Consider the following 24,327-nt stretch of genomic DNA (forward strand, 5'->3'; position numbering starts at 1 on the left):
TGAGACTTGGAGACTTAGTAATTTCAACAGTATGGCTTCTTTAGTACACTGAAGCTTTATTCAAGTTACTCAAATAACACTATGAAATGTACCTTAGTACAGAGAACACTGGAAATAATATCAGAAATAAATCATTATGTTATAGAATATATAGTAGAAAGAGCAGATATGTTATTTCTGTCTCTGAAAACTGTTAAGATAACACTATGTTTGGGAAACAAATTTCATCAGTACTGAGGGTCTGTTGCAGTCTGGTTTGGGTCTAATTTTGACCTTATTTTTGCAAATATTAAAATAAATATAGAAAAAAAATATATGTATAAATATAGAAATAAATATATATAGAGAAAATAGAAAAAATAAAAACTGTCTATTTATGCTTCTCTTTAAAGCCCAGCTTAAAACCTCATACTTAATATAAATGACCCTCATGCTTTTCTGTGTATACATATTAAAAATATTTTCTAAAAGATCATTTAAAAATTATTCTTGTTCACTCAACCATACTCCGTAATATATTTGTTTACATTACTATCAGGCTGTTAATTGGCTCATTCCAATTAACTCTTGCAAAAACAAAAACTTGCTCAGAGCACCAAGAGCTTCCTCCTAGTTCTGTGCTACTAGGTATGTCCGTGGTATGTAGCAGTTTCCTGTAATCTTTCATTTGTAATTTGAATTTTCTGTCCTACTTGATGGAGAGAGTCTCCATTCAGGCTTACATGCACAATATAGCCATGAAATATTAGAAGCCCGTTTCTTAACAGTAAGCTGAGAAAATGGGGATTTATGTGTTGGGTTTTGGTTTTTACTGGTGGTGGATATTTTTCATGTTGGGCTTTCAGAAGGACCTTTGTGGGATTTTTTTGGGGGGAAGGGTAACAGTTTCTTCAGGATTCACATTATTCATTGTTTGCGGTTTAATAGTTGCTACCTCTTAGTTTGTAATATAAAAGCCATCAAAATTGCAGGAAAGAGACATATTTAAGTAATTAAACCAATCCATCCTGCTTTATAATTTCTTTTCATTCAGTTTCTTTCATGGATAAAGTAATTTCCATGAGACAACAGTATAAGGAGCATCACTTTCTTCCATGACGTTACAACATTTATATATTTGCAGTACTTTAAAAAAGTCATGACAAGGTAACAGTCACTGAACTACAACTCAAGATGTGTTTAATAGGTGTGAGTTTTTTCACAAGCATGGGCTGTGATTAGGCTGCTAGCATAAAACCTTCACAGAAGAGATCTGTCATGTATTGGAAAATAACTTTTTTCTGTTTTGTGTTAACAGCGAGAGATGTGCTGCAGTCATTGGCTGTGGTGTCTCTGGAGAGAAATGCTGGAGTTCATCTCAGCCCTAAGGGTACCACTTAAGCCTTGCTGAATAAACCAGCGGAATATGAACATGCAAGCGGAAAGATTGGTTTTCATTCTGATAAAAACTGCAATAACTCAGAAAAACTGCCATAAGGCCGTAGTGGTATTTGGTAAAATGAACAGTCATGAACTTTTAGTTTTACGCATTACAGACCTCTAAAGAGTAAATTTAGCCTAAATGCATAGACAGACGTAACAGTTAGTGACATGTTTGATAACTAGTTTCTACAGGCATCACGTTTGTCGCCTTCCAAGTCTACATGCCTAATGTTGACTAGAAAACTATTTTTAAAGTTTTGTAGGGTCTTTGTCCAAGTAATGAAAACATCCTCTTAAAGAGTAGCTGAATGCTATGGTACATATTTGCATTTTCCTCGACTATCTCCCTTTTTTTTTCTTAGTGTGCTTTTTTTGTTTGTTTTTTGTTGTTGACATACTTTGTTGCTGAAGATAATCATTGAAACTCAAAGTTGCCTAAGTATTTCTTAGACTGCCAAGTGTGCCCCAACTTATTCATAGGTGTGGTGGACTAGTCAGTGGTGTGTAGATGTGCTGAAAAGCCTGTATTTTATTTAGCTTGTAAAGAGCAACAATACTGTGACAGGGCAGCACCATGTGTACAGCTCCTGTTTTATTTGGTTATAAGATAGAAGTTGGTCTGATAGCTGTAGATCTTGCAGCTCTCCCTTCAGAGAGATCTTCAGATCTCCCTTCAGACTCTAAAAGACTTTGTGCAACCATCTAACCATTTTAGATAATAACAGAGTATGTGCAAACTACTTATAGTGGCATTAGCTGTTTGCATCATTCATGAAATACAAATTTTATTACAAGCGCTGTCCTAAGAATCTGTTACATGTAGTACTGGTAATATAGCATATAGCAATGACTTTTTTTAGGAAAACCTACTATTTAAGTTAATACTGCTACCACCTTGGTGTAGGAAAAAGCCCATACTAGTAAGAACTTTCCTTGACTTAAAAAACATTACATAGACTCAGCTGCTTGCACTATGGAAATTCCTGCCAATTTTCAGCTTACAAATAAAAGAAGCAGATAATACCTCCCCCTCCTCCACTTTATAAAAAAACAATCCCAGAGTTGTAAGCTAAATAAATGACCTAAAGGTATCAAGTAATGCTAACGTTACTTTAGCTCTTAGGTAAAAATGAAGCTTATGGAAAAAAATCCCAGTGTTCTTCCTTGTAAGACAGATCTCTCTGAGGAAAGTGTGAGAAACAGCTCCAACTCCAAGGTCAGGGGAACAGGACTGGGAGGAGGGTTTCAGGTGCTGGAGCAGAAATTCCCTGGAGGCCTTGTGGGACAGGCTGAGCTGAAGCAGGTATTTCCCTGCAGCCCACAGAGCAGATACCCAACCTGCAGCCTCTGGGGAACTCTGCACTGGAGAAAGTGAATATTCCTTGATGGAGTAGCACATGCAGAGCCCATACTGGAGCAACCTTGTCCTGAAGCTTTACATGTGAGGGACACATGCTGAAGCAAGGGAAAAACATGAGGAAGGAGTGGCGAAGAACTGCAGTGGTCTGATCCCAGCTCCCATTCTCCCTCTTCCCCATGCCGCTTGGGGAGGGAGGAGGAAGTGTAGGAGTTGAGAGTGAAACAGTGAAGTTGAGCCAGGAACAAAGAGGCAAAGTTCTTTTAGGATCTACGTTTTCCACTATCCAATTCTGTTTTAATTGGCAATAAATTATTTTTCCCCAAGTGAGTCTGTTTTGCCCATGACAGTAATTTGTTAATGATCTACTTCACTTAATACCTGGGCTTTTTCCCTTCATTTTCCCCTGCGCAGTTCCTTTTGCAGAGTGGGAGTAGGAGAGCAGCCAGCCAGCCAAAGTCAACTCACCACAATGTTGTGTTGACAAAGACTATGACACAATGACTGTCAGCAAGTGAGACTGCATTTCATCTTGTGTCTGTTCATAAAATTGGTTTACTCTGAAGATACTGCACCCTTAGGTGTTAACTGTACGCTCACTGTGGAAAACACATCCTAGAAGAATGATCAATTAGTGTTTGTTATAATTTAATGAATTTATTATTTTTAAGTGTTTTGAAAATATCTTAGGTCTCAAAAAGAGTACTGTAATTTTCAGTGTGCTGGTTTTTTTGTATAAATCTAAAACCCTTCATCCATCATAACTTCCTTAATTATGGAGATAGTGCCATCAAAGTTACAATTAAAAATCAGATAGATATGAATCAGAAGGCTTAAAATGGAAAGACTAAACATTAGGCCAGTGGCTTTCTGCCTTGAATATGGCTTTAAATATAGAGTGTGTTTGTTTAGTGCCTAATAGTATAATATAAACATTAGTTTAGCAAGCACAGTGTAAGCCACCAGATGGAGTAATGTTGCCATCAGAAATTGAGAATAATAAAAATAACGTTTTTTCTTTCTCCTTTGGTAATATAAATGCAAATTTTTTTAAGGTGGTGTGCCACAAATGTTTAAACCTGTGTGTTAGAGGTTGTAACCATTGACTGCAGCACTAAGTTGAGCTAACGCGTTTTACTTTTTTACAAAATGCTAACTTAATGTTAGACTAGGGAAAGTGAGAATGTTTTTCCTTTTTTTTTGTTGTGAGGTATTAACCTGAGTTGACAAACTGTAAGCAAATTTGATCTTTCTTTTCTTTCTTGGTTTTTTTTTTTTTACATCTTAACTTCTGTCCCTTTGCCATGTTGTTGCTGGTAGCTAATATTATATTAAATATCTGACCATTAATTTAAATACTTCTCACCATAGAGCTTTATAAATAGAAAAGTGGCAGATGCTGACTATGCCAAATGCTTTCATTTGGGGATTTTGTTAGTGGTGCAATTTTCTGTTTCTTTTTCTTTTTTTCCATGTCCTCTAGGATCTTCTTGTGCAAGAGCCTAAAAGCATTTAATATTTGCAGAATGAAAAGATGGCACAGGCAATGCTGGTACCACCAGGACCTGACAGCTTCTTCTATTTCACCAAAGAATCTCTTGCAGCCATTGAAAAACGTATTGCTGATGAAAAATTTCGTTGTGATCAAGATGAGCCTACAGATGATACTGGTCCTGAAGAAAACCACCCAAAGCCAAATAATGACTTAGAGGCAGGAAAGACACTGCCATTTATTTATGGTGATATTCCTCCAGAAATGGTGTCTGAACCCCTGGAGGACCTGGACCCATATTACATCAATAAAAAAGTAAGTATTTCAGATTAAGAGTGTAGAACACTTCTGTTGAATTACAAAGTGATTAAGGCTCTGCAGGGGAGTTGGTCAGAAGTACAGCTGGTTGAAAGTATTATGCAGGAGGTGCTATCATGTTAATTCTTGTGATTTCACTAGAAAGACAACTGTAACTCTTGCTTAAGTTGCCTTTTTTTTTTTTGGCACCTTTCTTTTAATGTCTAATGTTATGATATTTTAATTAATGGATTTTGTATTAAATGTCCTGTAATCTCTTCAGATCTGATTGAATGCTGAAGCATTTGAAAACTTCCCGTCTCTCTGGCTACTTCTCTGTGTTTTTTAGAGAAATCTTTAGACAAAGTGCTCATTCAGTCATTTGCCAGAACAATCACTGTCAAACATTCCTTAAAATATCATAGAAAGATTTGTTTTAGAAAATTAAAAAAAAAAAAGTGTAAAGACTAAACCAATCTGCTTTGTGTTTCAATATTTGGTCTATGTTATAAGCCCAATATAGACCTGAAAACAAAATCTAAATTGATATGTATTGATTCAGTTTCTTTTATAGATATAATGATAAAAAAGAAGAAAAGAGCAAGGTATTTACTTTTGCAAGTACAGATGGAGAAATGATATTTTTATGTAGGCATGTGAAGTGGAATGATGCAAAGAAAGAAAACAAAACTGAGTTTACATTAAAAAGGCAGTACAAAATAAGCAGCAAGTGGTTATTTTATTGTGTAATCAATAAAACTCTTGTTGAATTAAAAGCATGGAACAGGTTCTTGAAATTAAGTACTGGATAATTAACCAAGTAGTATATTTCAAGTAAGAAACTAATCAAAGAGCTGTATTATCTCTGTAATAAGCAACTTAATTAAAGCAGTGTTTTTTCTAGTATGGAATGTTGAAGACTAATAATCAGATGTAGATTTTTTTTTTTAGTTATTTTAGGTTTTTTTTCCTCTCATCTTTACAAATGCAACTGTCAAATGACCTATTTTACTATTTTACTCTTTTATAGTAAAATATCATTGGAAAACAGAAATATTCAGTGTTATGACCTGCTTATTTTCATATTAGCCTACTGGGAGAATAATCATTAAATGTAGATTGAATTAAGATTTCATTAAATTATATTTTCATCGTGTCTCCTATTCAAAATCAAAAATGGTTACATTGAGAGTACCAGTGACAACTGCAGACAATAAAGGCAGTAAAGCCAAGGATTTAAAAAGCCAAGGATGTCTCACCTCAGAAGCAGTTTTAGCATGCTGAAATGGTTAAATAGTTCCTTGTGAGTGCCCAAAAATGGTTAGTTAGGTGCTTTGTTTTGCATTGCCAGCTTTGATCTGAAATGCAAGTGAAAGAGATGCATTGACTTTAAATGTTAAATGTCACATTTCTAATTATATTTTTAATGTAATTACCTAATCTTCGAAAATGATACTTGGAATGCAGATTTTGTTTAAGGGCACAGAGACAAAGAATGCATGGTGCAACATTTTCATTGTTCATGTGAAAATTTAGAATCTCATATTTGCTTGTATAATTCTGCTGAAAATAAATTTGGTTACTTAGATGTCTGTAAGCAGCCTCTGTTATGGCAAGGTTACCAACATGTATCCTTAATTTCCCATTTCCTAATCTCTCTACCCCCATGCTCTTTTTATCTATATTTTAAAGACATTTATAGTACTGGATAAAGGGAAGACAATCCACAGGTTCAGTGCCACACCTGCCTTGTACCTTTTATCTCCTTTCAATATTACTAGAAGACTAGCTATTAAGATTTTGGTTCATTTATATCCTTTTCAAGTGGTTTGTAAAAAATTGTTACTGATTAATATTACTTATGTTAACGTTGGGAGTTTTGGTTTAGCGTTTAAATGTGTTCCTACCTTTAATTCTTTCCTCCCAAAATCAGTCTCAGCTAAGATTAGTCACTTAAACTGCTGATTAAATTCAAAAGAAGAGGAGTCACTAGTGGAGTTCCCCAAGGTGCAGTATTGAGCCCAGCCATGTTTAAAATCTTTATTGATGCTGTGGATGAAGGGAGCAAATGTACCCTTGGTAAGTTTGGGGATGACACCAAATTGGGTGAGAGTGTTGATCTGCTGGGAGGTAGGAAGGCCCTGCAGAGGGATCAGAACAGGCTGGATCAATGGGCCAGACCAATGGCATGAGGTTCAACATGACCAAGTGCCAGGTCCTACCCACTGCCCACAACAACCCTATGCAGTCCTAAAGGCCAGGGACAAAGTGACTGGAAAGTGGCCCAGTTTAAAAAAACCTGGGGGGGGGGGGGGGTTGATTGACAGCCAGCTGAACACAAGCCAGTGTGTACTTAGGTGGCCGAGATGGCCAGTGACATCGTGGCCTGTGTCAGGAATGGTGTGGCCAGCAGGACCAGAGCAGTGATCATCTCCCTGTACTCGGCACTGGTGAGGTCACATATTGAGTGCTGTGTCCAGTTCTAGGCCCCTCAGTTCAGACAGAACATTGAGGAGCTGGAGGAGGTCCAGAGGAGGGCAGCGAAGCTGGTGAAGGGTCTAGAAAGTGAGTTGTATGAGATCAGCTGAGGGAGCTGGAGGTGTTGAGCCTGGAGAAGAGGAGGATCAAGGGGGACCTTATTGCTCTCTACAACTCCCTGGAAGGGTGGTGTAGCCAGGTGAGGGGGGGTCAGGCTCTTCTCCCAGGTAACCACTGACAGAACAAGAGGAAATGGCCTCAACTTGTACCAGGGAAGGTTCAGATTGGACATTAGGAGGAATTTCTTTACAAAAAAAGTTGTCAAGCATTGGAATGAACTGTCCAGGGAAGTGGTGGAGTCAACATCCCTGGAGGTGTTCAGGAAATGACTGGATGAATCACGTAGTGCCATGGTCTAGTTGACAAGTGAAGAGTCAAAGGCTGCTGGACTTGGTGATCTCAGAGGTATTTGCCAACCTGAATGATGCTGTGATAGGTGGAGAGCTGTCAGTCTTGTGAAGCATCTTTGCGTTATTTATGACATTGCTAGTGATAGTAAACTCATTTGTATCATATATGTTGTCAGTGTTCTATGGCCTGGTCAAGTCCTCATATTTTGCGTTATGCAAATTCAGCTTTTAAAAAGAGTATGTTCCTTAACTACAGTCAACATTGTTCAACAAGGTCATTATACTCACTATTTTGGCAAATTGTGTATTTATGACATGGAGGAATCTTCCAGAATGGACAAAGAATGTGGAGTAAGTATACTTAAACTGGCTAATAATTTTTGAAGTCATTTAAAAATTAAGAGCTAGACCATGTAGTTTTACTACCCTTTGCTACCCTTTACTACCTGTTACTACCGTTTACTTACCCTTGTGTGCAGTACCAGTATTCTCTTTCTTACTTGGGAGTTTCGTCCTAGCTGCAACCCAAAGCAGCACAGTCCTGCAAGCTCTGGAAAGGAAAGCTGTGACATTGTTAGCCTATTTCTCTGAACAAAATGCTGATAAATACTTTTCCTCAGAATGTTTGTACAAGCAGAGTGTTCATGCATTCTCCCTCTTGAGCTGTTCTTGTATCACTGGAAAAAAAAGAAAAAAAGAGAAAATGGTCATTCAACCCAAAATGACTAGTTTTCAGTACAGAAGATGCTTTGTAGAGCCCCTCTGAAACACCTTCATTTTGTGCAGCAAAATCTAATTATGGGACACACCCACTCTTTAAAGGAAATACCTCTTCTGATGATTATTATTTGGCATTCTCAAGTCTACCTGGTCAGCCATCAAGTACCTTCCGTAAATACTAGGTCTCACTTACCTGTGGACTTTACTTTTGATATGGCAACCATGCTGAAATGTGATTTGAACAAAAATATTCATGTAATTCATGATTATTATCAGTGCTGAAATTTTAAAATCTTCCATGCTAGAAACTGCAAAAATATTTTTCAGACAAAATAAAAAAGTATAATCCTATTATCTTACAAGCAAATGGTGGGAAAATAGTTGTAGTTTATGTGAATTTATAACAGCTATTCAGCGCTTGTACTAATCACTGATTTTGCGTTATTTGCTTATATAACTCATGATGCATCACTGAACAATACAACAATCTTTAACTGTCGTTGAATGTTTTCTCATAGGTACACTTTCACTGGAATTTATACTTTTGAATTTCTAGTAAAAGTCCTTGCAAGAGGCTTCTGTATAAATGATTTTACTTGCCTTCGTGACCCCTGGAACTGGCTTGATTTTGTTGTCATTTCCTTGGCGTAAGTATATGCTTTTTAATGTAAAAGAACAGAATTTTTTTTTGAACCTGGAATAATTTGTTTGGCTTATGTCAGTTCATTTGAAAATAATTGTAGCTGAATTGTTTCAAGATTTCCTCTTGAATATTTTACACTAATGTAACACATAGCAGAATTATTAGTCTATCCCACAGTACAGGAGAGAAGTTACCGCAGAACAATGAATTTTAAATGGTATTTAAAAAATAAAATCAGGCCTGTAGGTTTCATTTTACATTTGCTTTTAATGGAAAATCTTAAGAGTGAATTTTTTAGGGAAAACTTAATTGCAAGAGGAAAATATGAATGCAAGTCATTAATTTAAACTTATTCCTTCAGAAAAAAATACTCTGTATTTCAGGTCCAGGTAAGTAGTATGCACTCTACCTTAATTCTGAATAACTGTAATTTAATCCTACAGGTATATAACAGAATTTGTAAACCTAGGCAATCTTTCAGCTCTTCGAACTTTCAGAGTATTGAGAGCTTTGAAAACTATTTCTGTAATTCCAGGTAAGAAGTAACTGTGTAAAATAGTAGGCATTCTACATTACCCCTCTTTAATTTTGTGTGTGCTGTCATTGTGTTTGTGTGTGGAATCCCTCACTACAGATATGTGACAGAGTTTGTGGACATGGGCAATGTCTCAGCGTTGAGAGCATTCAGAGTTCTTCGAGTTTTGAAAACAATATCAGTCATTCCAGGTGAGAGCGAGGTTAAACACTGAGGCTGACTGAAACTGCACAGAAGCTGAACTCATGTTTTTAACAGAAGCATCCAGGTTTTTTCCTTAATTTCAATTTCATTCCCTTTTTTAATTCTCTAAAACACTCGGCCTCAGAGTTTAATACTCAATTGCATGAGAAACTCATTTGCATAGACTGTTTATTCCTCCATTTCATGATGTCAAATTTTCTCTCCCACATTAAGGATCAAAATTAAGTCCTTTTATTTTTCTCTAACTCATGTGAATATTACATCTATGTATTGATGAAAGACATTTGGGATTGAAAATTTTAGTGTTTTGTGAAAGTTGAATCCCTGACAGAAGAATAAGATAATGAGTAGCATGGGGATTGCATGATGTAGTTATTAGCTTATGATGCCTATCTTCACCAAACCCCACCTCCAACAGAAGAGGATGCATTAGAATGCAGACATTAAAATTACTACTAAAATACAATTGTGGGCTCTCTTTGTTTGCTGTTATAGAACCAATATATTGTGTATTGGAATAGAATACTGGCAAAGGTTTGGAGCAAGAGGCATCAAAAAGAAAACAAAATTAACTATTTTCTTTAGATGTAGTGTACATGTAAAGAGAGCATGAATTAAAAGCTCTTGATTTGAAGAGCAGGTGCTTTGGAATATGTGTCATTCATCCCCTTTCATATTTTCAAATTAATTTTTCAGGAATGATGAAATTTATTGGCAACTTTTCTTTTGGAAAATGTTTTAGGACTGTTTTTTTTAAGCTGTGCATGGTATTTAGTAGTGTGTTGGAGAAATTTACATTGCATTTTAGCTTAGTTTAATATTGTAGTAACAATCTGTCTCTGTTTGCAGGATTGAAGACTATTGTTGGAGCCTTAATTCAGTCTGTGAAGAAGCTCTCGGATGTGATGATCCTTACTGTCTTTTGCCTGAGTGTATTTGCACTGATAGGACTGCAGCTGTTCATGGGCAACTTGAGGAATAAATGCTTGTTCTGGCCATCAGAAAATTCAACAGCTTTTGAAAAACATGTAGTTCCATACTTTAATGGTACAGAATTTGACTGGGCTGCATACATTAATGAACAAAGTAAGAAATACTGTTGTAACTTGCTAAAACTTTGTGTATAAACTCACACATACAAGCGCAAGATAACTGTTTCATGCTGCAGACTAAAGATAAGAAACAACTAAATAGAATGGGAAAAAATAGGAATTTGTATATATTACATCCCAGACTCCTGCTGACATGATTGTTCTTTCCAACTGCACTTGGAAATGTATTTAAAGGGTTAGGTTGGTTGTAGAGTCATGGAATCATGCAGGTTGGACAGGATCTTTACAGTCCAGACCAACTACTGCTCAGCTGCAGGTCGAGTTAGGACTGCTTGTTCTAGTCAAGTTTTTAGTATCTCTAAGGATTGAGATACCACAGCTTCTTCTGGGCAGCATGTGCCAGCATTTGACCAGTCTCACAGAAACTTTCTTGGGTATCATTTCAGAATTTCCCATGATCAAACTTTTGCTAGTCACCTCTTATCTTTCCAGTATTACACCCCTGAGATGAGCCAGGCTCCATCTTCCTTACAGTCTTACATTTATACTTGTAGGTCGTGTGAAGATCTTCACACATCCTTCCCTGCCCCTCTGCTCTCTCCCTAGCCTTCTCAAGGCCAAAGAAAACCACTTATTTTAGGCTCTCCTTGTATCTTTAGGATATAAAAAAGATAGAGAAGCACTAGATAAATATGAGAGACTTTCCTAGTTAAGATGTGCTTTTATAATTAGGTAGAGGTAACAAACCAATTGCTTTCAACTGATACATAACTCCCTAGGCAAGCAGAGATTCTAGTAGGAAAGGAAATGTATTCAGCTGTAGAATTAGTTGCTTGGGACTGAAAAAGACATTTTTATCCAGGTATTTTTCAACAGGCTTAATGTCTGTAGACTGAGGTGATAACATTGAGGCTGGTTCAGAAACATGCCAATGCTTATGCTTTGTATTTCCGTCCTTTTAAGTGATAGCATCAGTAGCGTTGTAATACATAGTGCACTGTGACATGTAGTATAATAACTTCTAATTACCAAAAATTAGTTTTCATGTATGGGTTTGTACTAGAAGTGGATTTACAAGGTATTGTTTAGTACTTAATTGTAAAAGAAGTGTATTTGAATAAAAATAAATTTATAGGATAAAGGATGCTAGCTTTCCTTCTCAGTGACTCTCAGAAAAAGTAAAGGAAAATACAGTTGTTAGAGGCTGAGTTTTGATGGGCCAGATTTTCTTCAGTTTTTAACATTGGGCATTAACATGTCACGTCCTATTTTTTTTCTTTAGGTCATTTCTATCGCTTGGAAGGAGCAAAGGACTTCCTTCTTTGTGGTAACAGCTCAGATGCAGGGTAAGGTACACTGAAAATTACACATTATCTGTCCAAACAACATGTAAAAAGTATAAATCTAAACTTAAAAAAGCTAATAGAGTAATCTAACGTCACAGTCAATAATAATATGGTCACGGTTCCTATTAACTAGACAATCGAATGAGTAAAAATGTTAAATGACAGATTTACTTCACTGTAAATTTGTTTTAAACACTCTAATGAATTAGAAAATTCCACTTAGCAGGTAGACCTTGTGTTTTCAATGATTTAAGAATATTCTTTATCATGGATTTTGTGCCGTTTTTCAACTCCAAAATAGAGATTGAGCAGTGAGACTTATGACCAGATTTAGGGAAGACATCTTCAGGCTTTTTCTGTCCGGCAGCTGCATGCATGGCAGTTTCTTGTTCTCCTTCTGTGACAATTTTTTGTAACATAATCACATAATTCTGTATGCTGATGGATTATCAGTCCATCCCTTGATTTTAGTTATGGCTTTGAAACACACATACTTGCATTTAACTTATATATGTAACAGTGAGATAATTTTGTGTGCATATGTAAATACATATCAAACAGACACACACATACACGAAAAGAAATCTCCATAGTGTTTTTCTATAGATGTTTTGGAGACAAGAGCCTTTTCTGTCCTTCAAGAATGAAATGATAGTTGAAACAATGTGCTTACACTAGATAGTAAGACTGGATCGCCTACTCTCAAAACCGATAGGAGCAATTCCAGTAGATAGAAGTATCCCTTATGTGGGTTATTTGCTCTTGACGAATTGGTAGAATTTGTTCATTAGACTCACTGATGTGAGGAAGCCAAGAAATCTGTAATGCTAACCTTACTGACAGAGAAAGTTCAGCATCAAGTATGTGTGCTGGTTGCCTTTTTTCTGCCTGGAAGTATACACCTATTGAAATCTCTGTGTTAAGTACATACATTATTTTCATTGAAGAGGTAATGTCAAACTGTTGATAATAAATTTTATTTTGTTTGTAATTGTGAAAGGTAAGAAGAAGCTAGAAGAAAATATTGTCATTACTTGTTTATTCTTTCTGGAATTTTCTTTAAAGAACACTCTTTTAATTTCCTCAATAATTTTTGAATTGTTTTAAGCCATAAATAGCAGCACCCTGCATAGGTGAAAATTCATAAGAAGCTCAAGGAGCAATATTTTTTTTTAAAAAGTGCTGCGTAAAATTTATATATGGATTGTTTTGCCTCTATTTTTTTTTTCCTCCTAGTAAATGTCCAGAAGAGTTTATCTGTGTGAAAGCTGGTTTAAACCCCAACTATGGATATACTAGCTTTGACACATTCAGTTGGGCTTTCTTGTCACTGTTTCGACTGATGACCCAAGACTATTGGGAAAATCTTTATCAGTTGGTGAGTAAATTACAAAAATCGTGGTTTGTTTCTTACTGGCCCCAAATCAGTCATGGAAAGGCCATTCTTGTTGATATTACATACCATTGCTGGTGTTAGCCTTTAAACTTTATGAAAGGAAACAAATTTAGGTGCAAAACTAAGCAGGCATGGACACTTAGTACAGAATCTCACACGATTTCTGAGGAGGCACATGCAGGGTTGTTTTGATCCTTAATTTAATATTTAGTGTATGTTTCATGTGCCTCATGATATTTTCAAAACTGTCAATATTGAGTTTAAATTGTAAAAGTACTTCAACAGCCAAACCTGAACCTTAATTTCAGTACTTTTAATCCTATTTTTTGTAACTAAGAATGCATGACTTGATATAAATTAACTTTCTTACCATAGCTTTCCATTATGTAGTATGTGAGAATGTGTTTATTACAATTAATACTATCTTCTAATTATCTAATCAATTGTCCCATTTTTAATTCTTTTTGTTATTTCAAAGGGAAAGCATGCTAATACATGGTAAGCATTCTAAGCCTCCATCCTGTGATATGTGATTTACATTAATAACTCTAATCCCACATACTTTTCAAGATTATTAGGCATTGAAAGAGGTTTTTCTCAGAGCAGCATGATCTTTAAACAAGTTTTACACATGCAAGAATGCTCCCTCTATTTTCGTTACTTTGTAATTCAGAAAAAGTGTGTGATTTTACTGCCGAAGGAAAAGCAACTCAGTATTAGTTTTGCACTTTTCAAAGTCATTAATGTTTTTGAACTGCAGAACTGATCCATTTCTTCACCAGATGGATGATTTCTCTTCTCCTCCCATAGACACTACGAGCTGTTGGCAAATCATACATGATATTTTTTGTTGTGGTGATTTTTCTGGGTTCCTTCTATTTGATTAACTTGATTTTGGCTGTGGTTGCCATGGCCTATGAAGAACAAAATCAAGCAACTATTGTTGAAGCAGAGCAGAGGGAGGCAGACATTAGGCTGAAGCTTGAACAGCTGAGGAAGCAGCAAGAGGAAGCTCAGGTATTTTCTAACAAGAGTTTGGGCCTTGGTGCATTCCTTTGCATGCTATTTGTTAAAACCAATAATTAAATTCACATATTTAAAAAATCCGTTCTTTAACATACCTTAAGTATGTTATACATATACCATGCATATACTTATACCATACATAAGTACTTTAGATTGATTTTTCTATGGCTTTTTTAAAATATATAATATCTAAAATGCTAATGAATTTCTGAACTGAGTACAAGGAGTAGTCTCCAAATCAGAATAACAGTTTTAAATAAATATCTCTTATCTTGGAGTAGTATCTAGTAACCTGTCATGATGATTTTCCAAATTTTCAGCTTAGAAATAATTTCAATACGTTTCAACCCTTGATTAGAGTGTAAAATATTTTTTTCCATAAGTTTCTGACTAATTTTTTCTATTTGTGCTGCTACCAGTGAATCAAAGACTGGAAACCTTACCCTGAAGCTTATTCCTAAGAGCTGCTTGGGGAAGATACTTAATATAAAAGTTAGGATTAGTTTACTAAATTAATACAGACTGAAGTATGACTCTGTTTAATTATTTGTCATTTTATTCACTCTAATTAATAAATTTATTTTCAGATATTTTCTGATGAGCTTTGTGGCTGTAGACAATGTGGGCTGACTCCATGTTATGGATGCAAAGTAGAACTCCAGATTCCATTCATACTACAGAATTTCATTTGTAGTTTTGCAAAAATCCAACTACACTGTTTACTAAAAGTAATTTGATATAAGTCTTAGGATCAATGGCTATATGCTTCTTTAAAAATTGTGTGATTTATGAACCATCTTGTTAAATAATTGCTGTGACAGGCAATAGCAGCAGCGATGACTGAGTACAGCTGTGAAAGTGGAATTGCTGGAGCCTCAGATAGTTCTTCAGAAGCATCCAAGCTTAGCTCAAAGAGTGCCAAAGAAAGGAGAAATAGAAGGAAAAAAAGAAGGCAGAGAGAGCTCTCTGGAGAAGAGGATGACATGAAGGATGAAAAGCTCCCAAAATCTGAATCAGATGGCAGTATCAAAAGGAAAGGTTTCCGTTTTTCTTTTGATGGGAACAGACTAACTTATGGGAAGCCATTTACATCACCCCACCAGGTACTGTGAGTAATGCAGTTGTCATTTTTGGAATTTGTGAGATAACTGTCATATCCAGCAAACTTCACTGCAACTTTGCAAAGTAAGGCAACTAAGGAAAAATAATGTAGCACTGTCTTAAATACCAACTTACTGTTGGTATTATTTTCTAGAATGTACCTAAAAAAGCATTTTGTTCTCTCAAATTTTATTGTTTAGGACCTTAACATGCACAGCATCATTGCATTTTCCTAGTTAGTTTGAAGTAGAAATATCTTCTTAATTCATAAAAGGGAAGTTCAAGTATAATGTACAAATGTACAATATGAAAGGTGTTGAAATCTTTTAACACAGAACATGATCTGTGTGGATCATTGAAGTTTATAGAAGTCTTGATTTTTCTCTTTAAAGCAGAGATTGAATGGCCTTATACATGTCACTTTTTTTCTCTCCAGTTATTGTTTTAAGCATACTGTAAATTTATCCATTCAGATGACTTTTATCTGTAATGCACCTTTGAGATCAGCCTGAGGCAGTGCTACTGCACTGACAAATTCCTGGGGCATATAAAATATGGTTTTCTAATACATAGATGTGCATTTTGTGTACTTAAAATCTTCAGACAGTCATATTTTTTATGTTTCCTTTGCAGTCTTTGCTGAGTGTTCATGGCTCCCTGTTTTCGCCCAGGCCTAGTAGCAGAGCAAGTCTTTTCAGTTTTAGAGACTATGGAAAAGAGAGAGGATCTGAAAATGACTTTGCTGATGATGAGCACAGCACCTTTGAGGATAATTCAAGCAGACGAGGTTCTCTCTTTGTGCCACGCAGACACAGTGAACGGCGCAGTAGTAACATTAGTCAGGCCAGTAGATCATCAAGAAGGCTGACAGTCTTTCCAGTGAATGGGAAGATGCACAGCACTGTGGATTGCAATGGAGTGGTTTCCTTAGTTGATGGACCGCCAGGTCTGTTGTCGCCTACTGGACAACTTCTGCCTGAGGTGATAATAGATAAACCAACAACTGATGGCAATGTAAGAAAGTATTAAATTACTTCAGGTTTCATGGCCTTTCTTTATTGCATAGACAATGTTACAATGAGATTAATTGCGTTGAAAATGGACAAGAAGTTGTGAATGCTTTTGCAGATCTTACTGTAATGAAACTGGGTTGAAGTGATTCAGTCCAAAGGGAGGGGCTGAGGCATGAATATGAAAAAGAATGAAGTAATAAGTTTTTATACACTTGCAAAGCAAGGATATGCATGCACCTGCTTAGTGAATCAGATTAGTAATGTTCCACTGCTAAATCTGTTTTAGAACCCAAAATAGCATGTTCAACTCTAAACTTTCTGTAAATTATTAAATTGTTTCTTTTTTTTTTTTTTATTTCTTTATGGTTTTAGCCTCCTTTTAAATGTATTCTCTGTGGGTAAACTGCGGGTTCTGCTTTTCTCCCTTCTTCATACATTTGGTATTGTGCAAATATGGCATAGTCTTCAGGATTATGTTGACATTTTAAAAGTTTAGAAAGCAATTTTTTCTCTTGAGAAAAGTTCTTAGAGACTATCTGAGCTGCTCACTGCCTAGGATCTGGGGATAATTAAAAAAAAACCACCCCCCCAAACCAACAAAACGTTAATTCTGCTTGGTTTTCCCTTTTCCCTCAGTCGGCTGTAGGAATGGAGCAGAGACACCTGCATGTTTTTTCCCAAAAACATATTTTACTGAAACAGAAATTTCTATATGGAGCTGAACCTGAAAGTACATCAGCTAGCTTCCTTGGAGTTATCAGCCAGATGCCTTACAATTATAATCTTCTTGCAGTTTATTGTACTTTTATTTTCATGCATTTATTTTATGTACTGAAAAAAAAAATCTACCTATCCTAATGCATTCAAAACTTCTTCATAACAGAGCTGTACTCAATATTATAGTTATAAGACAGCTTTCATTTTTTTGAATAATGTAAAACAAGTATTCATTTTTGGGATCAATTAAATCAGACCTATGTTGTTTTTTCAGTTGAAATTTGTAAAATAAATCAGAATTGATTGCAATTCAGTTTAGAAATATAATTTAAATAAGTTTTGAATGGGTATAGAGATCAAAATTGATCTTTAAAACTTACTTTTATGAAAGAGTTGCTGTTGTAGAAAGCTTCCTCGCATTAATCACTTGTTAGAAGTATCTTGTGAATTAAGTAGTTTAGAATGGAAATATTGGTAGAGAAAGCATGGAACTGGGAATTGGGAATTTTTTTTAAACCAGTTCTGCAGGTCTTGCTTTGTTTTCTTGGCTGTGGCCCCCTCCAAAATTTCTTGGTGTCTAAAGTGGAGTTAATGTTATTTGAGTATAACGCAGTGGAAATGTGGGAACTAAATATCCAAATTTTTTAAAAATGTTTCATAAGTATTAATAGTATTTGGAAGTATAGCATGAAAATAGTAATTTAAAAAACATCACAGTATTTCTAAAGTTGAATTTAACTTATACATCTCTTTTTTTTTTTTTTTTCCTTTTTAATAGAGCACTACCACAGAAAGAGAAATAAAAACAAGACGTACAAGTTCATATCAAATACCAGTGGAATTGCTGGAGGATCCTGATTTAAGGGAAAGGGCCATGAGTCTAGCTGATGTTATCACAAATAGAATGGAAGGTGTGTTATAGCTGTAGATACATGAACTTTATTGACATAGTCTTAGACTTGCTTTAAGGTATTATATTGCAGTGCAAATACAGAAGAGAAAAAAATATGTAGCCTTTGCAAATATATAAACTGAATAACAGGGAAAAAATGCATGTACATAGTGAAAAAAAAGAAAGGAAGGAATCTGATTAGCAGGCTAAAATATAAAAACACGTTCTAATTAAAATAGGTAATGTATATGTGTTTTATGCTAGTTATTAATGCTTAGCAATGCAATTATTGGAAGAAATGCCTTGTGATACATTTTCCACTATGTTGTAAAAATATTAGACAAAATTAAAGGCCAGGCCTTAGTTAATAAGGAGAAGAAAATTTGTACTAGGATTCCTTGGAACAGTGGAATTACTAGTGAAAATCATGAAAAAAGCTTGAATACTTTTCAAAACCCTATTCAAGCTAAAATTAATGTTATTTTTTTTTCCTGAAAATAACTACTTAGACATTTAAGAGGACTTTGAAGTGGAAAGTTTTATTGAAAAAAGATCCCTAATCATAAGCATAGTTTTTATGGCTTTTTTGGTTTTGTTTTAACAAGACCATATGATATTAAAAATAGAAATTTTTTTCAATTATTTGCTCAGAACACTTGAGGTTTTTCTTTTAGTCTTCTAAAACCTTTTGAGTCAGAAACAATAAGTTCCTGGAAATCTGAGGATGTTCCTCCAAATGTCCTTAGTGGTTCAAAGTATAAAGATTAAAACCTGAAAAAGCAGATTAAAAAAATGATCTTCACTTTTTCCAAAACTTGCTCACTATAAATTTCTCTTTCTCTTCAGAACTTGAAGGATCCAGACAAAAATGTCCACCTTGCTGGGATAAGTTTGCCCGGACTTTCTTAATTTGGAATTGTTGTGAGCCCTGGTTAAAAGTAAAGAGTGTAGTTGAATTTATTGTAATGGATCCATTTGTTGACCTGGCTGTCACTGTTTGCATAGTTTTAAACACACTATTTATGGCCATGGAACATTATCCAATGACTGACCATTTTGAGAGTGTACTTAAAATAGGAAATCTGGTAAGTCCTTCAATTTATAAAATTTGATACTCTTGGAACTGGGTTTCTCTTTGGAATAGAATTGCTTTTGTTGCATTTATTGTCATCCCATAAAATGAATATTAAAGGTTTAATTGTGCTAAAAATAGTACCAAAAATAGTACCATAAAAGTACCATTTGGAATTTTTTGTATATAAGAGATTTGAGATATGTTGTATCTTAAAATTTGATTTCTGCATTAAAACTTCTTCAAATAGAGTTTCCAAAAACCAGAGTTTGGGTGACATGAAACTGAAAGAAATCTGGCATGCTTTTGTTTAGTATTACAAAAAAAAATAGGAGCCAAATGAGATCCTTTTTACAGTAGGTACATTGATAACACAAGAGTTGAATGCTATTTCGGATTATTATTCTCCCCTGCTATTTCTGTGTGTTGATGTTGTATTTCGGTGGAGATGGTTTACTTGATTGGTCCATAGCAATTTGGAAGGCAAAGAATGTGTGACTTATTCCAAGAGTATCTGTTGATACAGTAGGGTTTTGTTCCCTAGTGCACACAGTCTGTGGGTCTGTGGGTCTGTGGGTTGGGTTTGGTGAAGTAGCTTTGTTTGGTTTAGAACAGCAATAATACAGATATGTTATACTTCTTAACCTATGCTTATTCTAAGTGGTTATTCTGGTGATTATGAGGTAGAAAAATAATAAAACAATTCAGTTATTAGAATATATTAAACTCTAATACATCTTGGTAACTGTATTATACAGTAAACTATATATACATATATTATGTATAATATATTTATATATATATTATATATATATGTATATATACTGTATAACACTCAGACTCAAGTACAGAGTTGATGTATCAACATTTGAATTGTGTGCTGATATTTTTAGCCAATACAGATATAGTTCAGTGTTTTCACCTTAACGTGGAATTAGTTCATTATCAATGGAATCAGTGGAAGGTAAACCTCTCATATTGCTGTTTAAAATATATTCAGGATGTATTTGGGCAAAAGAGAGGGAAGACACATAGGTGAGGATCAATAGCCATTGCAGAGGTCTGGCTTGTGCTCATGTCTGTGTTTTACCTAGAAAACTACCTTTTTTTCCCTTTCCTGTGTAATGGAATAGTTTTAATTTTTGTGAGCATAAGTGTTCCTTCGTGCCAAGAATTTGTGTGTTCTCACAGTGAACCAATATGCTGCTATGACACTGGTGTAATTTCAGCAGTTGCTTTCTTACTTTTCGGACTCTGTAGCACTACCTTTTAAAGACTCTAAAATGCTCCTAAAGCTTTTGAACTTTTTTCATTTTTCCAGTAAAAGATAGTAATTTATGCAGTTTTATAGATATTGGTGATCATACATCTTCAGTAAATGCAATGCACTGATTTCAGAGGTGTTGCTTGCCTTCTGCTTCAGGAGGTATCAGAAGCATTTGGAGTCAGAAAGGAGTTTTACTTCAAACAAGAGCCTTGGCACAACTGACTTTTTTTGTCAGTTAGAGAGAGGAGATAAGCTTATCTGTGAGTTCTTATACAGACTTCATTAATGGTACGTCACTGCAATATATGACCGATTCATGTTTTTCCACACACCTTTTTGTTAAAGCAGCTTCCATTCTGTCAAAAGTAAGTGTATTACCTTGCTGGGTAAAGTTCCTTTAATTAGATAGATGACAGATACAAGGACCAAACTGGAGGTCTGTTAGGAGTAGTTTATTCTTCAGTGGACACTAAATGTAGCTCAGCTTTAACTTAAGTTACATATTTATGCTATGGCACATTTTGATGTTGCCACTTACCTTCTCTGTGGGGTTCAGCTTGTGATAATTTTTCTTCCTGACATCCTGCTGTAAGAGGGATGTTGCTTCTTAATTAAGGTGTTTCTTATCTGCGGTTCAACTTCTTCATATTCTTCTATAAAGTAACAATAAAAATTCTTTCTTCAGGTTTTTACTGGAATTTTTGCAGCAGAAATGGTTCTCAAGATAATTGCCATGCATCCTTTTTATTATTTCCAAGTTGGCTGGAATATTTTTGATAGTTTTATAGTTACCCTTAGTTTGGTGGAGCTTTTTTTGTCAAACGTGGATGGATTATCCGTTCTCCGATCATTCAGATTGGTAAATAATATATCTGCATTAATTAATAAATGATACTTGTATTTCAATTTTATTCATATAAATAAGACACCTTTTAGCATTAGGTGTATTTTTTAGTAAGCGACGTGGGACATCTCTGCAAGCATGTTTTACAAATTATTTATTTAAAATTATTTACAATTATTTACTTTATTGTTCAGAAGCAAATATTCTTTCAAGGGCAAAAGCTATAGTTTTATTATAATTGTTTAAACATGGATGGGGAAAACTCAGTAGGATGTACAATTTATTTAGTGTATATTGTGAAATAGAAAACATTTGTAGTCTTGACTTCCATGTCTGGAAATAGCAAAAAGGCTAGACGTGTTCTTTTAAAATATAGGAATTAAAAAATTTATGGGTTTAAAAGACTTTCAGAAGATTGATTTTTCTTTTCTGCTTAGCAAAAAAAAAAGCTTTATTTTATTAGAAAAATATTTTTATTTTAATTTGTTTCTTCGTGTAATGTCTATGGTGTATGATGTGTTCAGAATCCACTGTCTGAACAAATGCAACCTGTGTGCTGTTTCTTTCATGTGGAAAAAAATAGATATGCTAAGAAAAGAGCAAAGTCTAAATTTTATTACATTTTAAAAGTGTAGATTTCATGAGACGCTATGAAAGTTATGGTTGTTGGAGTCACTAGTTTATAATATGCTGTTATTTCTATAGCATTTTTATGACTACTGCAAATAATGCCTGTGTATTTTTGTTTTCTAGTTACGAGTTTTCAAATTGGCAAAATCTTGGCCAACTCTGAACATGCTGATTAAGATTATTGGCAACTCAGTGGGAGCTCTGGGCAATCTGACCCTGGTGCTGGCCATCATTGTGTTCATCTTTGCTGTGGTTGGGATGCAGCTGTTCGGGAAAAGCTACAAGGAATGTGTCTGCGAAATCTCCAGTGACTGTGAACTTCCTCGCTGGCACATGCATGACTTTTTCCACTCTTTCCTGATTGTATTTCGAGTGCTGTGTGGAGAATGGATAGAAACGATGTGGGATTGCATGAAGGTTGCAGGGCAAGCCATGTGCCTTACAGTCTTCATGATGGTCATGGTGATTGGAAACCTAGTGGTATGTAGCCAAAATAATTTTACAATTAATTTAGAATATGAAAGGTAAGGGAACCAGCAATTAATTATAAAAGTATTAATAAATGCGATCTTTAAATAGGATTTTTATTATTTTGAATTTGTTATGAGTATGGATTCTGAAACAGAGTTTTCTGTTTGTTAGATTACTGATCCTATATAGAATCCCCAGCTTGGAGGATGACCCCCCTCAGGGTCCCAGAGTGCAATTCAGAGGATGTGGATGAGCATGCAGCACTGGGTGTTCAGGGTATTGTGGTCTACTCCTGGTTACCTAGAAAGGGAGAGAAGAGCAAAGGCACCCCCAGTGTTTGACTTCCAGGATGGGAGTTTTCTGTTTGAAGAGGAGATAGCAGGGCCTTTTCTCCCTAACTGATTTAGGCATCACTTCCAGTCATGTGTAGGCAGGTTATTGGGCCTTTTTTTTTTTTAAACTTTTTTTTGATCTCTCCTGTCTAAAAGACTGCTGTAACATTCTTAAGACTCTGAAATGTATGCCATTTTGAGACCTGCTTGCTGCACAGCCAGCATTTTACACAAGTGGAGTAAGGAAACTTGAATTAGAAGGAAGGTGTTATCCAGAAAAAAAAACAGATTCAATTACTTCAGGTTTTCTACTGCTTCTTCACTTTTTTGCTTCCTATTTCATAAGTGCTTTCTACAGAGACTTCTAAAGTAGTCTATATTATATCTGCTTTTTTCTTTTTCAGAGGAAAGCATCAAATTAGAATTAGTTTGTATGAGTATATTTTACTTTTATATATTTGTATTTATATAAATATAAATATATCTATTTTATATATTTTATTTATTATACTGATATGTAAATATAATATATAATATATTTATGAATATATTATATATATTTATCTATATACATATATGTCTCTCTTTCTTTTTAAATAGGTTTTATATTTTTTTAACTTGCCAGTATTAAGACATTAATTGCTCTGCCTATTGCTCTGCTTTTCTCATTCCCTCTGTTATTCTACATCTCTGTTTTAAACTGTCAGTAGCAGAAGAGATTTAAAATTAGCCATCCTGGAAGTGTTCTTTAGGAATAAAATTTCTAACATCAGGAAATTATCTTTGACAGGTAATTATCTTTAAACCAGGCCAGCATTGCTTCTAGTTGCAAAGCCACTTGCTTCAGATTTTCCATAACTCTGTTGTCTTATAATGAAGAAAACTGTGAAGTTGTTTGATTAAACAAAACATCCTCCTTAAATAGTTTTCTAAACCAGAAGATAGAACTTTGTGGAACGAAGTATCCACCTATGTGAATATTTCCACAGTATTTACTGTATTCTGATTTTATTCTGTAACTCTGGGAAAGTTTATTACACGAGGAGACATCCCTGCTCTATGTTCAGGGGTTTTTTTATCCATTTGTCTTTCTGTGTTCCCATCACTTTTTTTAATCTTTTCTTCCAAGCTGATAGAAGAGCTGATTTGTAGATTTTAAGAGCTGGTACTCTGCTGCTTTGGCATTTGAGTTCTTGGTAAACTCTGGGCTTTTATAACTGATAGATGTTCTATGTTTTGTCTTGCTGTAGGAAAAGGATGACTTGGGGCTTAAAAGACAGGGTGCATTCCTCATTTTTTAAGTGGCATACAAACAAAGTTTGTATGAGTTTTGACCAGCACATAGAAAATGTGTTTTCTGCACAGATTAGTTATGTCTTCTTTAGCAGAGTGCTTTAGTTTGCCAGAAAAGTAAACATGTTGAATCTGTTCATACAGTACCAAAGAATCATTAATTTCTGACATTCTACAAACATAAGCAATGCAAAGCCACAAAAATCCCTTGTGTTGAGGTATAGGGAAGGTGTTGTGCTTAATTTGCATTTACATTTTATTTGCTATGTAATTTCAGAGGTATCTACTGTGAATTAATACACAAAGCCTGTGTTCGT

General features: G+C 35.0%; 1 protein-coding gene across 1 annotated transcript in view; it reads left to right on the forward strand.

The window, feature by feature from the left end:
- The first annotated feature begins 4,265 nt into the window (after positions 1–4,265).
- LOC146434697 (sodium channel protein type 2 subunit alpha-like) overlaps positions 4,266–24,327 on the forward strand; it is a 45,312-nt gene continuing 25,250 nt past the window's right edge. The window contains 15 exon segments of the mRNA XM_085066595.1: positions 4,266–4,586; positions 6,261–6,379; positions 7,718–7,807; positions 8,695–8,823; positions 9,263–9,354; positions 10,408–10,644; positions 11,893–11,956; positions 13,193–13,334; positions 14,163–14,369; positions 15,200–15,481; positions 16,113–16,493; positions 17,988–18,120; positions 18,948–19,186; positions 21,126–21,299; positions 22,038–22,394. Coding sequence (XP_084922721.1) covers positions 4,314–4,586; positions 6,261–6,379; positions 7,718–7,807; positions 8,695–8,823; positions 9,263–9,354; positions 10,408–10,644; positions 11,893–11,956; positions 13,193–13,334; positions 14,163–14,369; positions 15,200–15,481; positions 16,113–16,493; positions 17,988–18,120; positions 18,948–19,186; positions 21,126–21,299; positions 22,038–22,394 — 2,919 coding nt within the window. The 5' untranslated portion in view covers positions 4,266–4,313.

Source organism: Lichenostomus cassidix, chromosome 7 (assembly GCF_008360975.1).
Source record: "Lichenostomus cassidix isolate B80296 chromosome 7, HeHo_3.0, whole genome shotgun sequence".
Lineage (NCBI taxonomy): Eukaryota > Metazoa > Chordata > Aves > Passeriformes > Meliphagidae > Lichenostomus > Lichenostomus cassidix.